A 27,774-nucleotide genomic window follows, 5' to 3' on the forward strand; every position below is an offset into this window, starting at 1 on the left:
AAAAGACATGGTAAAGACAACTAAATGGAGTCATCATCAAATCCAAGATTTCTGAAGTGACAAAAATGTTCCTGCATTAAGACAAGTTAAAACAGTATGCTTCAATCTACTAAAATTTTCTTTACTTATATAAATTACACCCAGCAATATAACTCTTATTAAACCTGTCCCACTTGAGTTTTGAGTATTGGGGGCTCTATTCTGCAGAAAGATAAACACAAATTTTAATTTTTTGCTTCCCAGACTTCTGCTGTTTTCAGAAAGCAATACCTTCACTACTAAAATTAACAAGCAGTAACCACTAAAAGTGCAAAAACAGAGGAAAGGGAATAGTTTGTGAATGAAGGGGCAATCAGAAAAACATGATAAATAGAGATACAGCTCTAAGGCCTAGGTTATGCCGTTACTTTTATTCTGTTATTATGTTGCATAGCTTTTCTTTATTGAAAAAGTGTGGAGGAGGGGAAGCTCACAGCGAAGATATATGCCTTTGTTCATACACCTGAGAAACAAAGATACAATGATACCTCTTTCTACAGCTGTTTTCCCAATTACTTGTGGCTACACTGAAATACAAAGGCAAGCAACACTTCTAGGGGTAAGCCAACATAAGAAATAGTGACATACAGAAAAGCAGAGAAGGTAATTAATATATTGAAATAAGGGTATTTTCCATCCAATTATTTGCTCCAATGAACACAGAAAAGAAAGGTTAAATAATCTGAAAAGTCTGGGGATTTTGTGAGGATTTTTTGCATTTTCTATTAAGCTCTAAGGCTGGTGTCCACAGGAGTCTCATTAAATAGTCTTAAACTGTGTAAGCAAAAATATACCATATTAGATGTCCAGGTTAACATTTTGTATAAGCTACAGACTAAAGTTAAGGCTTAATATAGGGTAAATTTGACCACAGTCGTTACCTTTTTATATCCACAACTGCAACTTAAGAATGTTAATTCTCCTGTTCTCTTTTCTCAAAATATTTTGGTTCTCTAAATACTTTACCATCTTTGAAATGGTAAGAAAGGTTGTCCCTCCTCCCCTTTTTGATAGAATATATGACAGCCCTTCATACATTGTAGCTGGGGCTGAAGAAAAATGCTTTTCTATTAAGTCAGGAATGTCACTACTTGGGTCATGAGACAGCAGGCAGACCTTCATCATATTTGCAAAAGTTATCTCCAGGGAAAACCACCAGCATGTTCCATTTCCACACTATCAACTCACTCTTATCACAGACCATCATTCTTCTAAGACAGGCATTTGAATAACACTTCAGATTTGACAACAGCTGACAGACAAACACAAAATTAAACACAGTGCGTACGAATAAAGTGCTAAATATGAGTTAAGGAAAAAAGGAAAAAGAAAAAACAGACCAATATTTCATTAACACTAATTACAATACAGATTCAGAAAGTGGGAACCTATTTCTAATATAAACTCTGTACAGAGAAACAGTTTGCAGAGGTAAAGCCAGTGAAAGAACACTGTAACAAACCAGTGGTAAGTGATATTTACTAAGCCTTAGTAGAGGCAGGTTCTTTGACATTGCAAGGAATGGCAATTTGCATCCTCACCCACAGGCATAATCTAATTCCTGCCACAGACTACCAGCAAAAACGCATCTTTTTCCTTCTCCCGAAGTCATACTGGGTAACTTCTTTGAAACCAAGCTAATTTAAAATGGTATGGAACAACAGAAATACACAGAATCATATTCAAGATGTTAAAAGAGTTTATTTTAGGAACGTGGACAAAAAATAACACAAACACCTTCAATACTGTACATTTGTTTAACAGATAATAAACAGCAAGGGAGGTGATTTAAAGTGTACAGAATAAATGGGAATGTACAATTAGACTGGGGGCACAGAGGAGCTCTTTGCTTGTCACATACTTGTAAGCTACTAAAAGTGCTCAAGGAAACACCTCTATGAAAAGAAAGACGGGAAGTAAATCACATTACGGAAATATCAAAAGAACAATAAAAGCTTAAAAAAATACTGCCTTCTTACTGTATTGGGTCTGGCAGGGACTGAGGTAACTTTCTTCATAGCAGCCCTTACAGTGCTGCTTTGCTTTGGATTTGTGGCAGGAACAGTGCTGGTAACACACCAGTGCTTTGGTTTTTGCTGAGCATTGCTTGCACAGCATCAAGGTTTCATTTTTCCCCCACTCTACCTGCTCCAGCAAGTAGGCCAGGGATAAGCAAGAAGCTGGGAGAGGACACAGTTGGGACAGCTGGCCAAAATTGACCCAAACTGACCCTACTGCAGGCTCACCAAGAAAAATGGAGGGGAGGCTGGGCAGAGGTCTGCTTCTGGGAGGTGGCAATTGCCTTTGCAGAGTTTGTTCCCACTACTCTCTCTCACTTACCGCGCCTTTATCTCAACCCTTTGCTGTTCCCATTCCCTCCCGCATCCAGGGAGGAAGCAGCTGGGCAGTGCTTAAGCTGCTGGCCAGGGTCAGCCCTGGTAAACTGCAGAATATGGGCAACTTAATACTTTTTTTCCAATATACATTAAGTTTGCAGAATAAAGTGTTCACACAGACTGATGTTTCTTAAATTTAGGAACACATAACTATGTTTGTTTCAAGAATGACCTTCTTCCAATTTTGCTAACTGGTTTCTCTTTCACATCAGTGCCATATCCAAAGTACTTATGAACATTCCCACAACTGAATTTAATTATTCAAAGACAAATATGCTCCTGTCAATCCTTACACATTACACTCTTGGAAGATCTTTTTCCAGGCAAAAAACCCTCCACCCACAAGAATGGGCATGATGTATTTTTCATCAACTATTTCTGCTATGTGGAGCTGTGCTTCCATGTTGCTTTTTATTAGATATATAATCTCTTTATTTAGGAACATGAGAACAACTGCTTTAAGTGGCAGTTAAGACTGAACTGAAACACATTATTGTAACTATTAACCACCTAAATCAAGTAATAAAATATAGATTTAAGAGCAGGAAAGATAACCAACATAAACTTCAGTAAACATTTATAAAAAATTAGTTCTATACAGGTAGAAGATAGAAACGTGTTATTTCAGAAAGTCTTCAGCTGCTTCTAGTTTTACAACCAGGAAAAAAAAACTTTGGAGACAAAAAAAATCAAAAGTGAAAGAACACAAAGGGCAAATGAAAACAGTCTTCCTGGATTCTGAAGTTACAGCTCTTGTGAAAGGTGCTCATTTTCATTCATTCTCAAATCTGCTGTAGGGGTTATCAGAATCCTGAAGAAGACCTGTAAAACCAAATGGGACAATATTTATCATTTTTTTACTACAGAAAAACTTTTGAGTTGCTGACTTCACTAAAATAGGAACTGCATGTAACAAATCCAAAAGGCAATTCTTGTAACAGTTGATCTATTACCTTAATACACAAGTATTACAATAAATTGAAAGTGTTCCTAAGCACTCTTACTTCTCAGACTATAATAATGCATAAGTATTTAATGATTTAGCAGGGAGAGAGCATTTGTCTATGAAAAATTACTATGGAAAAAGCATTTCTCATTTGTGAGGTATATTCCAAAAAATGCACTTGTGAGAATCAAGTGGACAAAAACCTAAGCATAGAGATGTCTCAAGAAGAACAGATTCTGAGCGGCCAGTTTATAAATGCAAGTGACTATAAGATCACCATCCTTTTAAAATGTAAGATGCTGCTACTTTGACTTAGTTCTACTTCAGTTATACTCAACCATCTGCCACATTCAGCCACTTACAGCTTTTCTGCAACAGGACAATAACCTCTAAGAAGAAATGAAGATCATTTCTTACATGCACTAAAACCTCCAGGGACCAGAACAAGAGCATCACTTAATCCAAGTTGCAGTATGTTTCCATCACAAAGATTCTTAATGACTTTATACTAGAATACTGTCACAGAAAGCACTGCAAAGCCATCCAATTATGGTGAGTGCCTGGATATGCAGAGCATCCTCTGTGAGGGTTAGCCAAGCAATCACGGTTACACACAGTCATTATTTCTGAGAGACTTTTAAACCACACTTAAACCTGAGGTAGGCAGAAGACTGAAAATAAAGGAGTCCTGTAAGAGTCCAGAGGCTGACCTTCTGGTGTGAAAGGAAAGGCCACTATTGCTATCTTTTCTGCCAAGATTTTTATACTGCTGTATGACAAGGACTCCTCTCTAGCTCATTTGTCTAGGCATGGAAACAGAAGACAGTGCAGCTGAGCAACCCCAAATCACAAATGTTCAGATACACAATAGTGAAAAAAATTTTTTTTCTAGTCACTGCCAAACCTTGTAAGAACTCCCCTCAGTCCTTTTCACACCATACCTGCTTTCCATGTGTGCCTGCACACAGACATTGAACATTCATTGTTTTATCTGAAAGTCAAAACCTAATGGTGCTGTAGGCGGACTACACTTTTTCCTACCTTGTGCAGTTGGTGAGCTTCATTTGAACTGCCAGGTTATTTTAAGATGTCAATCAAGCAGCACAACTGCTCAGTGCTGATTACTGTATCAGTTACTGCAACTAACTACCTGATAGGGAACAGTAAATACTTGGAATAAGAAATAAGTATAAAAAGTCCTATAATCACTCAAATAAACAAGATTACCAGCAGTCAACTCGTAAAATGTTAGTATCAAAGCTAGTCCTCATATATAATGACCCTTACTTGTCCAAGGAGGAAGCCAGTCACATTTATAAAGCTTCAGCCAGGTAACATGACATACAGTCTATTCACCTGATATAGGTGAATAGAGGTATCAGAGGTACTATCCCTTTCTGTAATTGTTTTTGAAAAAATAAAAATTTAAGCATTTGTGTAGTAAGAATATGCTTAGATGCATAATTGTCAAAAATAATCTACAATATTTTCAGATTTTGAAATTTTTATATTTTTAAACTTTTAGAAAGTGGTTACTTCTCAAATTTTAATCTTACCTTTCATGCATTTAAACAAAGAGCTGTGACGTCCACTAAGTCTATTCTAGCTGTCAAGTAAGCTAATACACAATAAAAAAACCCTGTTATCCTTGGCCTGCCATTCAACCTTTAGTGCCTTCAGGTAACATTCCTGCATTAATTTAACCGCAACCCAAAGATAGAAGAAACATGTATTTTACTCCCAGACCATCACCACCCCCTCTTCCCTCCTCCAGACTTGTTAATACTTTGGCAGTTAGGCTATATGGATCCTAGTATGGTTAGCTACCTGAAACACAACTGAGTAGTCCAATTTAAAAAAAAAATTGCAGTACTTCTGTATTTCACCCCTTTGAAATACAAAACACATTTACACAACATTTACAGAAAATCAGCATCAACAGTAGAAATTACCATTATTATTACAATTGCCATTGCATAAACTCCTGGCACTCATAAAGTTCCATTTACAAATAAATGCACCTAACTTCAAAAAGCTTTCCACAAAGTAGCAAGAAGTGGTACCAGATTCCCTGACAAAATGAACATAGCCTGCAGACTTTTCTCTATAGTCTGGCAAGTGCTTATTGCATTTTTTTGGTATTTCATTCAGGACACATACTCAACACTTCACAGGTCTGAAAGTAGCACAGTAAAACACTAGATACTGTTCTTTACAGCTTGAACAGCTGAAATGCAATGGAAAAGATTGTCCACATCCAGTAGTGCCAGTTTCAAATTAACCAGAGGATTGTGTAAGAGTCCTGATAAACCTTTCCTATACCATTCTGAGGAGTGAATATACTTTTCTCTTCCCCTACCCCAAAACACTCAGATAAAAGCCATTTTGGAAACTACTTCTCGTATTTCAAGTGAATGTGTCACTTTTACTCCTCACTGCAAATGCCATTCCCACTTTGGGAAGCACTTGCTTTAATTTCACTGAATTATGTCTAGGAGTGAACAGATATAACCACCACCAACCAGGCATTAGTATGCCTAACTTGAAGTACTCTCAACTGCTTCATCACAGAATACTGGAACTAAATGGGCTTTAAGAACTATGGGTCAATCCAGCACGAACACTATTGGTTCTGACTTCAGAAATCGATCTCCCAGAAAAATGGACTCCAAGAGAAATGGCAAGCCCTCCTTCCAAATGAAGATAACCAGGGGTTACAATACCTGATACACTTTGCTTTCAGCCTTGCTCTTGAAACTCCATCCAGAGTTTAAATTTCTTTTATCCTCAGCATTTTAAGTATGTCATACGATTACATTAAGTAAGAGGAGTGAGACAGCAGCTCATCACTTGCACCAATTCTTTCTGAAGAAGCATCAGGCTCAAGTAAATGGACAAAAACTATTTGGAGAGACATACAAAAAAAAAGGGGCATGACAAAAAGCTTCTGTCAGCTGCCACAGCTGCTCTGCCAGTGCCACTCCAAGGAACTGGCAGCCCATGCTAATGGGGCAGCATGTCTGGTTCAGCTGAAGCTCCTGTCCTGCCTTGAACCAGACAGGAGTTGCCTCTCAACTGTTTCCTGTCTGACATGAGAGCCACTGCCCAAGCTGTCATTTACCCTCAGGGGTTCAGAGAAACCAGATGTTTGTATCTTCAGGAGCCTTGTTTGCAATCAAGTCCATTACATATTACTGGTCAACTTGAATATTGACACACAGGTCACTTAAAAGTTCTTCTATTTATCCTCATTTTGAGGTTAGTGTTTGACCTACTTAGCAGTATCTAAGAAACACTCAAAAATTTGGAAGGTATAGTAGTCAAGTATCTTTCATTAGCTTGTATGAAATAATGAGGCATCTTATTAAATATGAAATGACAAAGCAATGGTCAAAAGAAATTAATACCTCTTTCCAGCATATTGATTTATATTGTATACCATCTAACTATGCAGGTCCCCAGTCATTGAGATCTAAATCTCATCATATATCAACACGGCCCAAAACAAGAATTAACCAGTGAAATACTAACAAGAGACTGTGTATGGCTGAAAAAAACCCCCAACCTAGTTTGTTGCATGTTTTCACCCCTTATTAAACTTTTCCTCCTTATTTTTAGCCCCCCCAGATTAACAACTATATTCTTAAAAAACAAACTAAGTAGCTTTCAGTGTTTGGCAATGCAAGGCTCTCCTGCCCTGCATTCAGAACACTAAAGAAGGTCAAGGCAAAGTATCTACCTTGAACAGAAGAAACATTTACTGTGATAACTATTGAATATAAAAATCAATGTCTCACACAAAATAAACGAGATAGGATTGCATATTAAAATAGCTGATCAAAACCTTTGCAGAACTAAAGCAATGAAATGGCAATCATTTTGCAAAAACTAAATGAAAAAAATCCTGCCACTGATACTAGGCAAAATCCTGAAATAAATAAATAATAAACCAGCTTCTCACTAATGCTATACTGAACACACAATAGAAGCAAATGCAGCAGGAATTAAATTGTAGCTCCTTTGTGTACTACACAAGCTGCAAAGTACTCTGAATTCTACTTTAAATTTTTCCTAAGAGTCAACGTATAATTTGTGTAATCATATTGCATTCATATATGTGAGCAAATGAAAAATACTATCAAATTGTGCAACAAAGAAATAATTGAAAGTGTGTACTCCTGGTTGCTAAAGCTCTCTATTGCCTCCAATGCTCCCAAAGGATTGTGGCTAGAGTGACACCTGCAGTGCATTATAAATGTGTAATTACCATTTAAATGGGGTATGGAAAGCTGTGGGATGAAATGGGAAAAGGCATTCCCTTACAGCCAACCAAATACTGAAATTTCAGGCATGATCATCTTAATCTACAGAGTCAGGTTAACAAAGTCATTGTCATTCTGCCACTCATCTATGCCTACTTAACTGAGAATCCTCTCCACAGTGTGTAAGAGTGCAAAATAATCTAGTGCCTCCATAATTATTTCCAGCAATTTTTATTAGATTATGTTTAATATGCTAACATCTGTATTTTCCAGACAGTAAAAAATGTGAACAGAAGATCCAAGTCTACTTTATGTCTCACTGAATTATTCTGACAATTATTTGCCTGCATATTATCAGAATGCAACCTTTATATACAACAGCAATTATATTTCTGGATTTCAAAATTTTTACATACTTTGTATTTCATTTTTCCTCAGTTACATACATCCTTTCAGGATGTGCTATTTGCTTACGTGAGACTTATATTTTTCTTTAAGACAAAAATTAACCATGAGATTCCAGGCCTCAAATTCATGTATATGATAATATAAATTAATCTTTGCTTAGGCAATATGGCAAACCTGTCAATCAACTTTATACAGAAGTTTGCTAATAAAATTTAAGTTTTATAGTCCAATTGCAATCTTGTGCAGGTAAGCTGCACTGCAAAACATAACTGCACGAAGGCGTAGGTCTGACTTCTTACCAGAAGGAACACTTTCCATTAACACAATGAACGTACAAACTTGTTTCTCATTAATTCATTGATAGTGGAGGAAAAATGACATGAGCTCTCCAATGACGGTGTGCACAGTACAGCTACAAGCAATACTTGATTTATTGAATGTGATGTATGTATTCCAGAGGCATTGCATTATACAGTTTTCAACTTCGGGAACTCAAGTACTCCAACGAGATCCAGCAAAGCACTCCACAAAGGTCTGAAAGTTAAGCACTGAACAGACAACTGTCTTCAGTAAAATGTAGGGCCATGCAGAGACAAGTGAACTGGTTTCACAAGCAGAACATAACTGAATGCAGCTTTCACATCACCAAACCCCAGTGCAGGGCTCTGATACAGGAACTGTGATACCACACCCAGGACCTGCACCTTGGCTGCATCCAGGAGATGCAAAGGTACGTCTGCACTGAGAGCTGCAAGTCATTGTGGGGACACAGCCATTGCCCTAAGTTCTTCACCGATCTTTCCCAATGATTCAAACTTGCTGAGATTGACTGTGAGGTCTCTTCTAAGGAGAATCAAACACAAAAAGCCTCTGTTGTTTTATGTTGCACTTGGATTTTGTTTGCTTTTTTTACATCTGGACTATTGCTGTCAACCACGCAAACACTTCTTGAAACTGAACTGTGGTTGAGATATAGGGTTAATTATCCTGTAAAATACCACAGAACAACTTCCATGACTGATGTTTAACAAAAATTACTTCCAGTTTCTACAACATTCTTTCTCCTGAAGCTCAAGCTTCACAGTGTAGTTTTCCTGCGTTACAGCAAAGGATTATTCTTTTACAAACGTTCTCCATGCAGAGAATTCCCTACAGAGTTTGTCCATATCACTTCTGCATCAGGCAAAGGGCAGGCTGCAGATTCATGAAGGCATTCCTAGACTGTGCCAATCAGTTTAACAAGAGGATGAAAATTAGCAGCTTTGACTGACTGTTCAGACCCCTAGAATCACCTTCTCTGACATTAGTGCAATTTGCATAATAAAAAATGCAGCAGAGTTTTAGCAGATCTGTCTCTGAATACGCAGTACTATTAACCCTAGGAACAAATCAAATGAAAAGTGCAAGCACTGACAAGCCTACATAGTAAGAGCCTTCTATACAACACAGCAGGTCCTACAGTCTTGTGATAATTCTTCTACAACTGGACCACAGCTCCACTTAAAAACAAAGAAAAAAATATTTTATCCCTACATGAGGCTGCATCTTCATCCCTTCTTTTTCAAGCTTGATTTAAAAAGCTTGCCATCTACTAGTCAGTCTCTCCTCCTTCAGTAGCCATGACTCCAGTAGCAAAGTTCAAGTAGGTTGATTTATCACATTCAATAACAAAAAAAAAAGCCCTCAAACTCACTCTTCTATTTTAGGAACAGATAGAATGAACCACTTATCTTAATCAATGTATTTAAATGCCCATCCCAAGCAAACACCCCATCCAGAACACTGTCTTCTTGCCCAGTTGGACAGTCAGTGCAGGAAGAGAACAGGAGTATAATGTGCTGAGATCAGGTGTTCAGGTGTCAGAAGACAGGCACCCGTAGAAAACTGGGCTTGATTACTTGCACCGCTCATAAAGAGGCTTATGTCTGCTGTGAATTTTAACAATAATTAGGGTAAAGGAATCAATTTAGACACAGTATCAAAACAAGATGACACATACCATACTTCTTACGTATTTCATCATGCTTCAGTTTTCTTTCATGTTTCCTGCAAGAAATAAAGGCATCAAAAGAACAGTCAGACTCTTCTGAGCTGTAAGCAAACTGTAATTACATCCAAAAAAACCAACAGCACTTTTTACATTAGTATTAGTAATTACACTACAGATTAAAAAAAAAAAAACCACTTAGCAGTTATATAATCTATTTACACTATCTGTGGGTATCTACATACACTGTAAGACTTCCCATAACTTCTCACTGATAATGTGAAAATAAGATGTATAACAATAAACAATAAGAAATACTTTTCTATATGAAAGTAATGCATCCACATATATGTTCACATACACACACTAAGGTGTTCATCTATACATAAGAAGCAAGGCACTACACTACACTGGAAGACTCCCTAATGCTTTCCAGCAGGGAGCATAATTGTAAAATTTAGCTGTGCACAGAACATACTTTGGAATACTAATTCAATGTAATAATTCTAAAAAGATAAAAGGTGCTATTTTGCTTAAGATGTAGAGCAAGTGTAAGTGAAAACTACTGCTTTCTAAAATCCAGCATGGCATCTAAGCAGAGAATAAATTAAAATATTGTGCTAAATATAAACTGGTTTTTATGTTTTCTGACCATAAGACAGTTTTCAAGGCTGTATCTAATATTACCAAACTTAAATTATTCACATAAACTAAGTGTCTGATGAGTCAATTTCTCCTTTCCTTCCGCAAAAGTGAAGGGGGGAAAAATGAAAGACATTTAAATGGAAAAAATTCCATCTTTTCTCAGATGGTTTTCCTGTATTACAAAGGAAGGATCTATTTTGCTTAGTTTAAAAACCAAACATAAAAGCTCCTACAGAACTACTTCATGAGTATGCTCCAGGATCTATATATTTTGAGGGAAAAACATAGAATTTGGCAAAAAAATGTTCCTCTAACAAAAATAAAAGAAAAAAATTAAAAATATAGCCTTTGCTACATGCTGTCAAAATTCAACCCAGTTAGACAAGTTGTGACTTTTGCCGGATTCCAATTTGCACGTATTCAGCAGAAAGCTGTAAAGCAGTGACAGCTTAATTCACCAAAGATCCCATCTGCCCTATGCATATTCCACCTACAAACAATTCCTACTGCTAATCAGATCCTGTGGGTCCTCAGAAGCAATTATCCTGCTTCCTACAGAGCTGAAGGGCTGAACTGGCCTTTTCCAGCAACTGCACTTCCAGAAAAGCATTCAGATAAAGCATGATGAGAAAAACCATACAAGACAGACAGACTCAAAACCTTCTACTGTTTCCCAGAGATACCCATGTCCATTACATCTCTTTGCATTATTAAGCCCAGACAGCATAGTAAACAAAGCAACCTGGCCAAAATGCAGGAAGAGGAACTGGAGAGTCAGGGTAATCAAATTCATGTAGAAGAAGAAAGTCAGGATTGAGATACTGAAGAGAACAGAAAAAAGAAGAGACAAATTTACCCATTGAAGGTAACCTGACAACAGGATTTCTCCTTTCTGTGGTACATAAGAGGAAGATATATGGGGCAAGGGATCTCAGGAAGAGAATAGAGAAATTCTGCTTAAAGCAGCCTTCTGTATAAAGCTAAACCTTTCTACTGTATAGTTCTCACGTGACCTCAAACCAGGTTTATTACTGGTGGTACTAAGGGCATTTCTTCATTGTTTTGCATACCCTGTCTGAAGTAATGGAGACTCCTTGCTGCAGTTTCAGCTACTGAAACCTCAGTACTTCAGCAGTCAGTGTGAATTAGTTCCAAATTCAGAAAGCGCCTGCTTGAGAAGGGCATGGGGCAAAATCAGGCTGTGTAGGCTCTAAACCTCAGAAAGACTTTAGGATACTTCCCCAGGCTATTCAAAACAAACCACTGAACAGCTAATTAAGTTTGAAGGGTAAAACCACTAATATCAGTGAAACATTCAAACTCTAACAGGCAGCCATGACGGCATCACTTCACCCATGACTAAATCCTTGCTCAGTTAAGTAAGGCTTAGGTACACACAAACCAGAAGAACCAGACACAGCTCTGAACACGCAGTCCCTGCATCAGCTACCCAGAATTACTGTACCACCCACATCTCGCATTAAGATCAGCTCAAGCCACTTCAGTCTTCCAGTTTGGTTCTGTTTCTTAATACTACTGCTATTACTCCATCTTATACATGATAAAGTCTTGGCTTCTCATGCAAGTTGTCCCCACTGCTGTAAACTGAGGAAGTATTTTTCCCAATACTAACAATTCACATAATAATTTTCCATACTTGGTTCTTCACAAATAAACTGCCATCCTTTCTTTCCGTGGCCTGTCTCCTTGTTCTCCCTTATCAGTACACTACCAAATTATACTTGGCACTGGATCTCATTGCTTAGCTTTTGTTTATAAACTTTTAAAATAAATAATGATTTATAAATTATATAAATCTAACATATAAATATACCATGTATTGGAAGTTGTAAATAATTTAGTGTATAGAAAACTCTTCACTACTCAATGCTATGTTTAAAAATGATTTTTCATGTTAGAGATGACGAAGTCAAATAAAGGACTAAAGCTATGCAATAAGATACCTGTTTTAAGTAAAAAATTAAACTCCAGACATTATTCTCCTCATGCACCTCACTATAAGTGCAAACTTTAACCACCACCACCAGTGATTTTCAACCCTCTTAGTAAACTGACAGCTAGTTTCATCCTTGTGTAGACAAGCAGAGAGCCAACATAATTAATTACCCTTACTTTTAATTTTACAGGCATCTTCCAAAGAGACACTTAAGTATCCATAATTAACTGAATTTTAATGCAAACAAATATTAAATTTAAAAAGCAGACTTTTACAGTGTACCTGAAAAGACAGAAAATACCAGGCGCTGCAATCATCTTAAACCTTCCACAAAAAACATTCCATGGAGCAAACTATGGAACTTAGGCCTCCTTACTTTGTTTTTACCATTCACTAATGGAATCATGAAATGAAGTCAGGCTAGTCCTGTTCACCTTCCATTGCCAACTGATATGAACATCTGTATTTGAAGTAGCTGTATCCCACAGGAAAAAAACAACACGTAAGGTGACAAGAAAAAAAGCAACGAAACCAGATAGACACAAGGTCAATGCTGTGCCTATTTTCCTCCCATGATATTTATCTGAACATCTGTTCAGCTATTTCCATAAACTATGTGAAAACTTCACAGTAAAAAGGAAGGACTACACAGTACAAGGTAGTGTCTTCCTCTGCAGGTTGCTTGTCCAAAATGGCTTGGTGAGAATATTAATTTGTTCTACAGCCTGCTACTAGCAATGCATCCTCCAAAGGTCTTAGAGGAAGCAAGCAGTGGGCAGCATGAGGTGCTCTGATTGCTGGAAGTGGCTCACTCCTTGTGTTTTCCCATGACCCCCAGCCACACACACAGTATGTGTGCGTGTTCAGACCATGGAAATACCCCAGGGCTGCTGCTAAGCTCTCTCCTGCAATTAAAACAGTTTCTGTTTTACAGACACGCTCCTGAGACAAGCTGGGAAAGAGGAATGCTGCTCTAAGTAAGGCTGCAGCAATCATTCTGGCAGAGCAGTCTGCTCCCAGTGAACCTTGCTCCTAGGCTAAATTCAAGGTATTAGCTCTGTGTTGCTAATTGCCTGGTGCAACACCACTTGTTCGGTGTGTGCACAGCACACCTTACGCTCCAGAAGCGTCAGACTTCCTACAGATTAACTGTACCAAGAATTTAAAGCTGATACACAAATCACAGTGGAAAGGTTATGGAACACAATCATCCCCTATTACACACCTAGTCAGAAGTCTTTGCTTTATAACAAACACCGGTAAGTACTGTCTTAACTGAACAAAGTAGCATAATTAAGGATGTACATTTCACCACAAGGCACATGGTTTTGGCATACAAAAAAATGTTGATATTCTCCACTGGAACCCTCCTCTTTAGAAATAAAAGCATTATAGGAGAAACATCACATTCATACTAGCACTCAGCCTACTGTGCTGTGCCTAGTTATAATTGGATTAGCAGGTAAAGAATTCCCCCTTTTTTCTGATCCATTGCAAATATTCAACAAAACTTATCTGAGAAACTGTGTGTGAGCATTTTTCCTAAATTGGACACCTATTTCTTACCCTTCCACGCACATTCAAGTCTGACATTTTCAGGTCACAAATTAAGATGTTTATGAAAACGAAGTTGCATCTGTTCTCTTCTTGGATAATGTTTGTCATTACCTTGCAATGATGAAAGGGCAAGTCCTTCCTACTCTGTCCCCAAATAAATGCTTTCTTTGCTTTTCTCCCAGCCCCAGAATCATTATGTCCTTGCATCCTGTGGATCCCAGCAATCTTAAGGATATATGCTGAGACTGTTCACTGAACTTATCCACCAGAATACAAACCTCACAGAATCAAAACCCTCATGGAATTGCGAACACCTTTACGTAAAACAAATTTGGCATAGCACTGGGTTAAGGAATGTTGTGCCTTAGGCATGAAAAAAATTAAGAATGCTCTTTGCATCAGCAACTCTCAGTTACTTTAGAAGCAAAGTGCATTTACACACAATCTAAAGTGATAACTAGTGTCACTATTACACTTGAGAAACACATTTTCAAACCATTACTTTTGGCTCAACTACACTAGAAGACATCTAATTCTTTTCAGAAAGTTACTTTTAAGCTTACAGTTCCTTAAATGACTACAAATGCAGAATATGCACTATTGCAACAGTAAATCTGTGCTGTTAAAATCTGTGCAGAATAAAAATAATCTAAGTTCAAATTTGGAAAGTTTAAAAGCTACAGAACTGTATTATACCACTAGTAGAAAATGGAAATAGTTATATAAAACTGCCAGTATGTAATACTTGGAAGAAAAAATAATTACAAACCCAAACACTTATTGTTTGAACTTTGCACTTCATCGTGCTCTGAAAAATTATTTGGTTTACATCCTTATTGTATCCTATTCTAATTCTTTCTATTGCCAGCAAGATTAGGAATTTTGTACAAGGCTAAAGGACACACCAATTTAACCCATTACAACAGGATCTGTTCTACTTCTTAATACCACAGTGCTACTTCAGAGTCAATCACTATCAGATTCAGGGCAAAGCGCTGCTGTGTTTGCTTATATAACCTGGCAGTTCAGAGCAAGTAAACAGATGCATGGAATTCAGACGAGTGATTCTCCCAGCTCCTGCCAGTCAGATACACAAGCAACAGCAGGTACATCTGTAAGATCACCGTTCTGACTCCCATTTTTGTGCCTAGTCAGAAAGATACCTGCCTTGTCTTCCCATGCACGTTTGTATAGAGAAACTTAATGTCTTCATGCAAGAGCTCCCCAAGAGTTCTCATGTGGAAGCATGCCTTGCTCCCTGCCTCCCGCTCTTACTAACAATCAATCTGAGGAGAAAACAGCAGGCGTCAGCAAGGCAGGGAAGGTGCCCACCTGTTACTTGGCAGATGAGTCTTTAGAGAAGTGCAAACCTAATTAATTTCCTTGTCAGTGCATGAGGATTCAAACCCACATGCAACAACTCCAAGACTGCCATTCAGTTAGGACACCATTGTCTCGCTGAAGCTGTGAATCTCCAAAATAAAGACCATGAAAGGAAGTATGATTCAAAAGGTACACCTTGCCTGTACTAGACATCACCACCCTATCAATAAAAATTGTTTATCTAAAGAAAAATTTAAAACTCATGAAAAGTCACTGTAAAACTAAGGTATAAAAACCTACCAAACCAAAAACCTATAAAAATCTGAAGGAATGCTGATCTCACTGAGAAACACTATCATGGATGACTCTTGCACTTCTTTTTACACTGTGCTATGCAGCTTTAACAGAAAGGATGGCAATATGAAATTAAGGCTAAAGTGAGATCTGAGCCAAAGTTTTCCACTTCTTGACCAAGACTTTGAATAGGTATCTCACTATCAACTTCTCTACTTTTCCCAGACAAATTTTAAAAGAAGAAAGAAACAATTACCAAATGAATTCAATAAGTGGGTCTCACCTCTGAATCCCAGCTCACTTAGACATTAACTCATGGCAGAGGCAGACATTGATCCAGGAGAGAGTGGACACATTCCTTCTGTTTGATCCTGACTGGCACAGAGCACTCATGGTACCTGCCACACTGAGCATCAACTTGTTTGCTCTCTGTCCACTTACAGCAACACAGCTCCTAATCAGGTTCATCACTCTCATAATAAAGCCCTGTTCTGTAAAAACCTGACAGCGTCATGCCTAACTTCACATGCCTCTTTGTTCAGTACTCCACTTACTTCTCAGAAAAGCAAAATACTCCTACATCACCAGGAAATGTATAGCTATATATCAAGCTGTCAAGACTTACCTCTGAAGAGACTGTAGTCTTCGTTCCTCTCTCTTCCTAGCTAGCTGCTCCTCTTCATCATCTAGTCTGCTAGAAAAATAAGGAGGGAAGGAAAGCATAAGAGGAAGAAAAAGCCACTTTATTGCTAAGCTATCACTATTTAGTTACTTTACTTATTTTCAAAAAGAATTTATAGTCTGACCAGAGATACGACTTCATAGCCATGTAAAATTTCCCAGCTGAGTTAGTATAATCGACAAGTTTGTGTCATTATCCTTTCACATTTTTTAATATCCAAATGCTTTAGTCATTGTAGTAATATGCCCTTCAGTCTCCACAGAACTATTTACAGCTTCTCAGGAAGACGATGCAGACTGTTCCAGAAGCAGGATTCCTAACTGCCCTTTTCCTCATGTGTCACACCCCACTTCAGAGTCAGTGTTCTGCACATGCACAGTTAAGTCCATTGTTGCCTCTGGAGGAAGATTGATGGTTCATAAGCCTTTGATGCCAGAACAATTTATCTTTCCAAAAAGCATTACTAACCAATCTCAAGCTGCCCCCAGGGAAGCAGTCTGTTCTGGAATGAGCAAGAATTTACCTGAGTATCAGCTGTGTGATTCTGGGAAATGCTGAATCTACACAGTACATCTGAGCCGTGCATGTGCAGATATGCTCTACTGAATGCTCTGTCGCAGTTTAGCTCTGTGACCTGCCTTGGAGAAAGCTCAGCTTCACTTAACCATTACATAGACTGTGTAAGACTTGCAGGACTCTAAAGCCAATGTCAAACAATTTTTCTGTTAGTTTTTCCCTGACAGAATTTATGATGACTCTTTGGGATTAGTAATGGACAACTGCCATGCTTGCCCAAGTGCTCATCATCTTCCAAAAGTGAATACAGTTCTCGAGGTGTCTGAGATGTAGATTTACAATATTAATACACCTGAACAGTTGCATTACCACACATCTGCAGCCACCAATATCTAAGTTAAGCAAGAGTGACATCCAGTGGTTAATTACAGCATGTCAAACGCTTTAATACACAAAAGTCAGACACATTCAGCTCTGGAAATATGAATTCAATTCTTTCATGTGCTCAGACAGTCCACATATCTCTCTGAACATTTTAGTCATTTCAGTACAAGCCAGTACTTCAGAATTCATACAATGTTTCACAAACAAATTTTTTAGTTCCAGTTTTTTCCACCTAAAGAATTAGAACAATCTTGGGAGAGCAGGAAACACATGCAACAGGTCACTTTTATTTTAAAACAATGTTGGACCCTTTTGGAAAACTAATCAATTCTGCACAGCAGCATGTCTAGCAAGACTAGAAGCTCCCATTTTTGGGCACCCTCCTGTAAAACTGCTTTACTGGAGACCCCACTGTCTTCTAACTATGCAATAATCTTCACAACTGGTGCTGCAAAATATGAAAACTTCAAATAAATAAAATGCTGCTGTATGATTCAGAAAATACATTTCTTCCCTGTAATTAAAGGCCATTAAGTACCTTCTGGTTTCTGGATACTTTGAATTAATTGAATTTTTCTTCCAAATTCAGAAAGTTTGAGACTATACAAATAAAAACATGGTTGATAACTGAAGTTCCTGAGAGTCTATTCAGTATAATTTCATGAATAACAGCTGTTCATGAAACTGTCTCAAGTACGTGGAACCAGACTCTCAGAAGACCAAAAACACAGGATAAAAATAAAAACCTTGCACCAATATTCCTGGAATTTCTGTGGCAGGATGGACATGGGTGAGCCAACTACATTACTGATGTGGGGGTTAATGCACCTAATTATTCTCTGTGTTCAAGGAAAAGGTAAGTGCTGGCTTCTCAAACCCTGAAACACCACAGCTTAAGAATGCCCAAAAGAAACACTGATACTTCTGCAAAACAAGGTGCAAAACACCTCAGATCTCAGATAATACATCTAAAGAGTCAGTAAAACACATCTAGTACTACATTTGCACAACCTTTCCTTCCTCCTATTCATGAAAAAAGAAAGTTTATTTTGTGGAAAATGAGTCCCCAAAAATAAGGGAGACGAGAGCAAAAGAATTCCTGCTGAGAATCAGTGGGCTTAAAGCCAATAATGTACCAGGCTTCAGTGTAATAACACATTCTGAATCCTCCTCAAATAAGCTGGACCCCAAATTGACAAGACCTTTAAATCCTCTAAGGGTCACAAGATTAAGCTTGACACCTTTGGAGTCTTGGCATAAGATGACTCTCAACTAACCCTCTATTTTTAGAATTAGATGTTACAGTACTGATTGACAACTTAGCTACTAAAACTGAAGTCTGGCACAAATATCTCTTTTCACAGGATTCAAGCTTTATTTGCTGACATGTCAGCCACAGGGGTCTACTCAGTTGTTCCGCAGAGGATGTGGCAGATCTTATGTAAGATCTAAACCTCTTCTTTACATCAAGGCTTATCAGCACAGGGCTAAAGAGTACTCATTTTTGCACTAGGGCAGATCTGGTATACCAATCTACCAACAGAACAGGTACGTGCTTCTTCCTCAGGGAACAGAGAAAGGAATGAGATGTTATTTACAATTATTTTCACATTTCATTAAAGCCACACATGTACTGTATTTCTCTGGCTTTAAGGTCAGCACTAAACTTACGTAAGTTATGTACAGTTACATAAGTTCTTTTAAAAAAAATAAAAAACAACCCTCAAACAAGAACAATGAGTCAAAGGTACTTTAAAAAGTACAGAAGTCATTTCAGACGAAGAAATAAGGTCCACATCTTATTCACATGAGAAGCACTGAAGGATGAAAAGAACAGAGCTAGCTGAAACTACACTGTCCAGAAAGCTGTAAAACTTGAGTGATAAAGGGTGAAAAGGAAGGAAGGAAGTGTTAACTTGCTTCATGGCAGCATGTTGTGCTGTTCCACTTCACACTGTAGTACTGACATACCTACTTTATCTAGTCATCAACTACTTCCCTCCTTTTAATATTCGCTACTTAGAGAAGCCAGTTTAAAAAAATCTTTTTCAAGTTCTCCAAGATCAAGAACATTTAATTTTTGCAGCATTACTTTCCTTGAAAAGAAGTAAATCATGCTTAGTATCTTAGAGCAAAGAAGTATTACCTTACATTTAGAATATCTTTTTGAATTGGCAAAGACAGCTAACTCCTTAGATACTGACTGCTGACAGATCCTAGAGCAACTCTGAAAGATGGATACCAAGTGCTGTACAGGACATTGTTGCTCAGTTATTTGTTACTCACCTGGTCCCTTTTTGCTGTACCGTGAGCTTGCCTTGAAAGAAATTATTTATACCATTATCACAAGAAGCAAGGATTTATTTGGTCATTGAAAGATTTCATGTCCAATGTTAATAAGAAAGTGTAAAATGTAGAAGTATAAAGCAATAGCTTACCTAAAGTAGAATGCATCAGTGCTGTTACCACTAGAAACATCACTTCAGTGGCACTCCAGCATCACTTCCAGTGTCACTAAATATCTCTTCCACCTGTCACTAAATATCTCTTATCTTGTTGTCTTTCTCAAACAAATAAAGCAAAGTGACCAGAACTGCTTCCAAATGAAAATACTCTTAGTATATTGGAGAGTAAAAATTGTAGGTAGATAGGAAAGATGAGGACTCAGTGTTAGTAAAGGAAACAAATAGATGTATTTACCTCCTGGAACGCTTTCTGCAGTAACAGCAGTAACAGCAACAGACTGTTATAGACACCAGAATGAGTCCAGCTACCACAGCTAGGGCAATAATTAAAGCCTCGAAGTTTACTGAAAAACATGAATATATTCAACTTGTTAGACTCCATCAGTAAAATTTATCTTCCTGATAATTCTTCCCCTCCTTCCCAGACATTTTTTCATCCCTATATGCAAAAACCTCCATAGTATTCTGTTCAACTACCCCAGATAAAATGCAGTATACCACATTCAAACATTGCTGTTATGCATAATCTACACTGAACAGACATTAAGTAAAACCACATTTCTCATTCTGTTACTTCCGTACAAGTTACAAACGATTAAATATACTTCATCCAGCAAAGAAAAAAAATTCGTTTTAAACAAAATTTAATTTTTTAAAAGGTATACTACTTAACTGAAGCAAAGAAGATTTTTTTAACCTATTAAAGTGCAGGAAAAGACTTGTCAGTTGTCAGGCTGCATATGTGTCATCAGTACCGATTTCATCTGGTTACTATTCATGAAAACACCCAAAACAATTAAGCTACACTGTTCTTTGTCACTTCACTCTGGTTAATAATCTGTCAACACATCTTATTAATATAAAATTGTAACTGGAACAGTCATTTGTTTTTGACTTTGAAAGCTGCAATATTCACTTTCATTTTCAGCAATGGTGAACAACATTATTTTCTTAATTTTATTTACTCAAAGGAAGAAAACACCATCACCACCACCTTCACAAGTTAATTAATTTTCCTGCTGTGTCTGTAGGGGACACTCTCAGTAAGACCATATAACCCAAGGCATGTTGCCACCTTTCATTTGTAAAAAATCTATTAAGGAAATGCCTATTTGAGGGGGTTTTCGTTGTTGTTTTGGTTTGGGTTTTTTTTTCCTACTTTTACTTTTTTTTTGCTGAGAATGTGCTCCATTATGAAGTTTTCATTCTGTGTTTAAGCTAGAGTCAATCTAGAAACACAAATGGCACCCAAGCTAGAAGCCATTTCCACAGCAGCAGTAAACTGTCAAGACCACCCTTAGTACTAGTAGAAAACAACATGTGTTTCTCTACTGGTGTGTTTGAGAGTGTTAAGTTACTCCGTGGCAGCTGATTTGATGCTGTGTTTTGGATTTCTGGCTAAAACATGCTGGTAACACACCAATGTTTTGGTTGTTGTTGAACAGGCTTGAAGGACACCAAAATATTTTCCCACCTCCCCCCCCCCACCCCCCCCCCTCTGTTCCCCGCAGTGAGCAGGGCTGGACATACGCAGGAGACTGGGAGAGGTCAGGAGGGGAACAGAACACTTGACCCAAACTGGCCACCATATAATCTCATGGTCAGCAATGAGATAAAGTAAAAATAAGTGGAGGGAGTAACTGGCTTCCAAGGGGAAAACCAATTCCAATGGGAATTTATTGTTTGGGGACTGGCTGAGCGTCAGTCTGCCTGTGGGGGGTGGGGGAAAAAATATCGCCTTTTTTTCCTCTCCCTCTTTTTCCTTCCCTTTTTAAACCACCTTTATCTCAATCAAGAAGGTTTTTTGCTCTTGTTCCTTTTTCTTCCTCCATCCCACTGTGGCCATGGGAGAGACGGAGGAAGCAAGCAGCCGTGTGAGTACTTAGCTATTGGCAGGAGTCAACCCTCTGCACTTTCAGAACAAACTCTGCTAAACATTTCATAGTAAGAGTCTTTACTATGACTGCAAGCCCAGTTTTCTTAAAAGTGTGCCTTATCACTGCAATTATATACTTAGTGTACCCTAAAAAACTCCAACAAAAGTCTAAGCATAAATGCCTGTTCTCAGAAAACAAAGCACAAAGTCCTTCTGTAAGAATATAGAATTGATAAAGCTCATCTGTACTGTTTAATCTAGTCACTCTGCAGCAATCATTAAGTGGTAGCGTTCAGAAACTTGCATGTTCCACTTTAACAACACTTTTCTACTTCTGCTACCCTAATTTAGACTACTGCATAATCTCTCTGCACTAAGCACGATAACTTTCTTCAGTCAACAGTCACTGACAGTGCATCCCCACTTGATTTTGTCCTTTAGCCTGCTGGTGTCCATGCACAAACACACGGAAAGCAGCAAGCCTTTGCTCTGCTGGACTGAAGCTGTACTCTTGTTTCATTTGAGAAGCTTTCCAATGCCTTAGGTGTTCTCTGCTCCAGTCTAGTCTGAATTTAGATCTGTACACACATTATTGCAAAACCAGCTCCAAATATTTCACCATGATGGCGGCATATGCTCAGTGCTGTATTTTGTAGTAAAACATGAAAGCAAATGGAAATTGAAGAACAATTAAATGATGCAGGATTACAACCTACAGTGGCACCACGCATGTTCCTTTTAAACCTTATCTCCATTGCCTTTGGTACCCATCAATTACACTGTTATTTCAGTTGTTTAAGCAAAAATAGCATTCAAGAATTTCTGTGTGACTCTATTTGTGTGACTGTGGTATTGGTTCGCCACTGGAATATAGTAAAACAACTGTGGATCTAGACAAATCATCCAACACTTTCAGAAATTTTAAAGAAGGTAAAAATGTTTTAAAGCCATTGGATCAGCATAACTACACTGCCTGTTCACAAAGAAACCTTAAGAATGACTGTTTCTAAGTCCAGAAGATGAGAGATATGGCTCAAAATCACAACCACTGTCTCCTCCCCCCACCCCTCCAAATAAATTATCAGGAAACAGCTCTAGCAAGTGGTAGTCTTACTTCAATCATACTCATAAATAATTCTCTACAGCAAAAGTAAAATTAGTACCTACTCCAGCAAACTCCCCATCGAGCATTTGAGAGAGAACACAATGAAGATGATGGAAGAATACTTCTTACGGGGTAGTCAATACAAGTGTTGTTGGTGTAACACCAAAGGCACTGTGCAAAAGAAACAAGAAAAATCCCAAATTACTAATCTTCAAAAACAGCTAATAATTTAGTGCACCACTCCAAAGACAGATTTCTTACATGAATAAGAGAAATATAAGTACTTTGTATTATAAAGCCTACAGAAGTCCTTGTACAATTTCTCAGTAAAACCTAAACCGAATTGTGAGTAAGAACATTTTGTATTTACAGGTAACACTAGCCTGAAAATATTTGGCAACATACTGCCAAGTAAGAGGTATCCTGCATTCTTGAGGGTAAAATAGCTTTGAGTTTAAAATTATTGGAATTAACAAGAAGTACAAAATCAGAACGCTGATTGTTCCGAATTTTAAAACATCTCCTATCTTTAAGGAATAAAAATATAATCTTATAATCTTACTTCAGCCTTGTATTTGATTATCAACAGAAGGAAAACAGTAAAGAATCCTTTTAATTCTACAGGAGTTTTTGCTGCAAGGTAATGAACAATACAGCCTCATCCAATCTGTGCTGCAAAGTACATTGAGTACAGTAATTACACACACTTAAATACCTGAATACTTTTAAAGTTTTTATGTATATTATAGTTAAAATAGCAGCACAACATTTCTGCTTTTAAAGTCATCACTAAGTATCAAGCTTAGGTTTTGGTTTTCATTTTTTAAAATAAATATTTATTTAGAAGTTGTTTACTACACAACTCAAACAATGAAATAGTTTTGAATAACAGTAATAGGAATCTTTAATAGAAGAAGAGTTTTTTAGGATTCATTATAAAAAGAGTTCAGACAGGAACTATGCTTTATCTAACAGTACTATCAAGAACATCTCTGTCATACATCCTCAATTACACAAAGCCTGTTATCTTTCTCTTAATGGATTACAAAACATTAAATTCAAAGGAAACCATTTGCAGCAGATTCTGCTTTCTTGAAAAGTGTGGATAAAAGAAAAATTTATTAATATTTTGTAGTTGCTAGACTGTACAAGTTAAACATACCCATAAAGACACATCAACAAAAACAACCAAGAAAATAGAATACACTTTGCAAAAACCGTGCCCTTTTAATTAAGGATGTTAGATGAGAATATGCTTCTTTTTGTGGTTCAAATATTTAATAAGAATTAGCAGTTCAAAAACAACAACTAATAGGGGGCATAGTAAAAGTCACTGTTAAAATTTGAATGTAATGTTGATGTGTTTTGAGTAGGAAGCTGGATTAGGTGGCTCATGAGGTCTCTCCTAAGCCGAATTACTGTACACTGTTGGTGACAACTGGAAGCCCAGAAAGGCCAGCTGTATCACTCTGATGGAAACCCCTGCATCTAACTACTGAAAACGTGTCTAGCCCAAAAGGCAATACCTGACACAGCTACTGACTGGAGCAGGTGTTGAAGTACATGAAAATATTTCAATTGACTCATTTCCAATGATAAAACAATCTGACAATACACAATCATCAATACGATTCAATTAATATTTTTCCCTTACAAAAGCCAAAACATGCATAAAACAAGCAGGTAAGTTCAGGTATTTCTCAATCTTCCCTAGTGAAAATGTAATGGAAACTTATATGCAACTTAAAGACTCCTGAAATATTTATTTTCAGTGACATCTGAAGTTTGAATTTGAAATAATCTCTCACTTCTGCTCTGCAGGGACTAATGCCTTCTGCATGTTTATCACAACCCTTATTGTAGAGCTAAAAAAGTTTTCAGCAAAGAACAGAGAAACAAATTCTAACATTTTAACATCTGCCTTATTGCAATTTCATTGCAAATCTAAACACTCTGCTACCGACAGCGGCCCAGCCTGGCAGTCTTAAGCACACATGGTCTGATGTAGTCAGTGGAGGGACCAGCACACTGAACACCTGCAAAGCACTGACACACTCTGCCTCAGTTACAGGCACTTCTTGGGGCATCTTTAGAGAAAGGCGCTTCCAGTTTATTTACATTCATGTCCCAGTTTTCCTAGCACAATACAAGAAAAGCAAGGCATTTTACCTGCCTAAGACTGAGCTTATTAGACGGACGTTTAACTAAGTGCTGCCCCCAAAATGAGGATGAGTCTGGGGTAGCAGCAACACCAACTCACTCAGCTGAGCTATAAAAGCCCTAGGCACACACTGACACTGGAAGCCTGCATTCAGTCTGTCCTCTCCAGACAAAGCACAGGAACACCCCAAGTGACCAAATCATGGAGCAACCCTGGCAAAGTGAAAGCACATTGGCATCAGGTGTGACAGAGGGGCAGCAACAAATCAGTTGACTCTATCATTTAAATAAGAAACAAACAGCCAAAGAAAGCCTAACAATTTGATTTCATATTAAGTGGAAATCATTATCAATCAAAAAAGATGTTAAAAATCTTACCGAAACATTTTTGAGACATTCTTCACAGGACTTCTGGGAAAGTGCTGAACATGCTACAAAAACAAACAAAACCAGAACATACAGAGATTATGTATTTATTTTTATTCCATAAGGTCAAGCATTTATCATAATATTTAACCTTTTCTTTTTTCTAATCCCAGATACAAGCAATAATTTTGACTGAATAATGAAATCTCAGTAATTCCATTTGAGGAGAACTGCAGCAAACAGAGATAAAAAACATTTAAGTTCAATCTTAGACATAGGGAAACAATTCAAGCTTACCTTTAACCTCTGCTTGCCTTCTCTAAGGACAACACAGAAGATATAACCCAAGAGCCTCCCTGTATCTCTGCTGAAGTTCTAGAACTTACACACTTCAATTTAGAGAACATTCCAAATTTTGCAGCTTTGGAAGCCTTGCAAAAGCTGACCCTTGCTTAGGATTTATCCCCTTCCAAAGGCATTAACTTTTTTCTGGGAGAAAAGAGTTTTTAGAAGCTAAAGCTCTCCAAATAATATGATTTTAAATAACAATAAAAACCACTTCCAAATATAGGACACAAAGTTAATCTGCAAGAGTTCAATAAGAACTTTAACAGAAGCTTGACAAGCCAAGTGATGCAGACGTACTTCATGCACATTTTCTTTGAATTTAAAAAAAAAAAAAAAAAAAGAGACATACTTATTGGTGTTCACATTTACTTTTTTTGGAAGTACTCCATGTTTATCATCTTAAGACAAGTCTTTTTTTATCCATAACTCAGACATAATTTGTTGCCCACAGGACCACGTACATGCCATAGTCTTGACCTAGATGAACTACTTGAAAGATGAGGGGGAATCTCCTTTCCTAGTCTGAATCTGGATTTTTCTTCCAGTAACTGTAGCTCCTATGATAATTTTTTATACCATTTAATGAAACAAGCTTGTCCTTATTTCAGTATCACAAATACAAGAAGAAAAGATCTCCAAATCAAGAATCTAGTTCTAACTTTAATGGAGCATTAGTCACAGGCAGTTGTCAATTTGAGCTAAGTTACTTGCTTGTGAGACAACTATATATTTCAGTATTTTCTTTTCATAATTCAGTATTAAATATTTCTGTTACTAATTCTTAACATTAAATACATTTTATGTACCAGTATATTTATCTTTAATTAATATATTCATATAGAAAACCGCCTTACTAGTTTATCCAGTACCAATTAAATTGTTACAGGTACCAATTAACAGCCTAAGGTAAGGCCCAGGTACCAATTCATAAAAAAACAACATGAGAAGCAGGTTCAGAAAGAGTTCTCAGTTTATACTCAAAAATTTTCAAACGGGATTATTCAACACAGAGTACCACCATGCTTATTATAAAAAAAATACTTCATTACTTTTTCAAAGTCAGATTTAAATCACCCAAACAAACAAGCTTTCTAAATATGAATTACCGAGGCTGAATTTCTTCAAGTTAGTTGTCTCAAAAAGCTGGAGACTCCCTTTTCAAGTATAAACCCTTCCCTAAAGGAAATGAAACATCTCTAACTGGGATCTAGACACACCTGCCAAGGTGCACTTGAGATACCCTAATTTGATGCCAGCCAACCTGACGTGCACCTTTGTGGTCACATCTGTTGGTGGCAACTAAATCTGAGGCGGAGCTTCACCAACTGCCTGCCAGAAGCAGGGAAGAGAGAAATGATTCCAACAGAACAGGGAGGGACGAGCATCTCCGCCAGCTTCTCCTGAGCCACACTCCTCATCATCACCCAGGGTTGAGCAAACCCTGCTTGAGCAAGGGAGGTTGGGCCAGGTGACCACTGTGGTCCCTTCCAATCTGCCCTATCCTGCGGTTCTGTGAATGCTATCTCCGTGCCGCAAAGCTCCCGACGCCCCCACGGCCCCGCAGGCCGGCAAACCCCAGCGCCACCAGCCCGTCCCTCGGCCGGGAGCGGGCTGTCCCCTCTCGCCCCACGGAAACCAGCCGGCTCCGCGCCGGGGGACAGCACCACGGCAAGCCCCGAGCTCTCCGCAGCTCTCCTGAAGGCGCTTCACTGGACCCTTGCAGGCCTGGGGGCGAGCTTGTGCCCGTGCCCGCTGTCGTGCCCGCTGTCGTGCCCCTGTGCCCAGGGCCGAGCGCGGACCCCGGGCAGGCCCGCCCGGGAAGGCCGCACCCGCGGGACGCACGGGAAGGAAAGGGAGCGACGCCGCGCTGCCCGCCCCTCCTTACCCTGCGCTGGTGCCGGCGGAACCGTGGTGCGAATCTGCTCCAGCCCCGCCACGGCGCGGCCCCACAGCAATGCCAGGCCCTGCAGCCACAGCGGCCACCGCCGCGCCGCCTCCATCGCCGGGACGGCAGCGGACGCGCCCCGCTCACTCCGGGCACCAGCCCCGCGCAGGCGC

General features: G+C 38.3%; 1 protein-coding gene across 2 annotated transcripts; it reads right to left on the reverse strand.

The window, feature by feature from the left end:
* Positions 1-1,720: 1,720 nt before the first annotated feature.
* LOC121671625 (pituitary tumor-transforming gene 1 protein-interacting protein-like) lies at positions 1,721-27,774 on the reverse strand. 2 transcript variants are annotated; one of them, XM_042043628.1, is made up of 7 exons: positions 27,602-27,774; positions 25,381-25,433; positions 22,905-23,013; positions 20,097-20,205; positions 16,440-16,505; positions 10,051-10,097; positions 1,721-3,257 (listed from the first exon to the last, which is right to left on the reverse strand). In XM_042043628.1, exons 1-7 carry the CDS (start codon positions 27,714-27,716, stop codon positions 3,208-3,210), a joined length of 549 nt encoding a protein of 182 aa, XP_041899562.1. In that variant the 5' UTR covers positions 27,717-27,774; the 3' UTR covers positions 1,721-3,207. The 2 variants fall into 2 exon arrangements, with proteins under 2 accessions (XP_041899562.1, XP_041899561.1); XM_042043627.1 differs by having other exon boundaries at positions 16,440-16,508; positions 27,602-27,773.

This window comes from Corvus kubaryi, unplaced genomic scaffold (genome assembly GCF_017639235.1).
Source record: "Corvus kubaryi isolate FWS band 111438036 unplaced genomic scaffold, C.kubaryi_AGA036_p1.0 37398, whole genome shotgun sequence".
Taxonomy (NCBI): domain Eukaryota; kingdom Metazoa; phylum Chordata; class Aves; order Passeriformes; family Corvidae; genus Corvus; species Corvus kubaryi.

Excerpts from the sequence above, each read along its gene's own strand:
- LOC121671625 (XM_042043627.1), bottom strand. The coding sequence starts at position 27,716 with ATGGAGGCGGCGCGGCGGTGGCCGCTGTGGCTGCAGGGCCTGGCATTG. Across the intron at positions 23,014-25,380 it reads AATGTCTCAAAAATGTTTCG|TGCCTTTGGTGTTACACCAA; the intron begins GTAAGATTTTTA and ends TCTTTTGCACAG. Across the intron at positions 20,206-22,904 it reads TCGATGGGGAGTTTGCTGGA|TAAACTTCGAGGCTTTAATT; the intron begins GTAGGTACTAAT and ends CATGTTTTTCAG.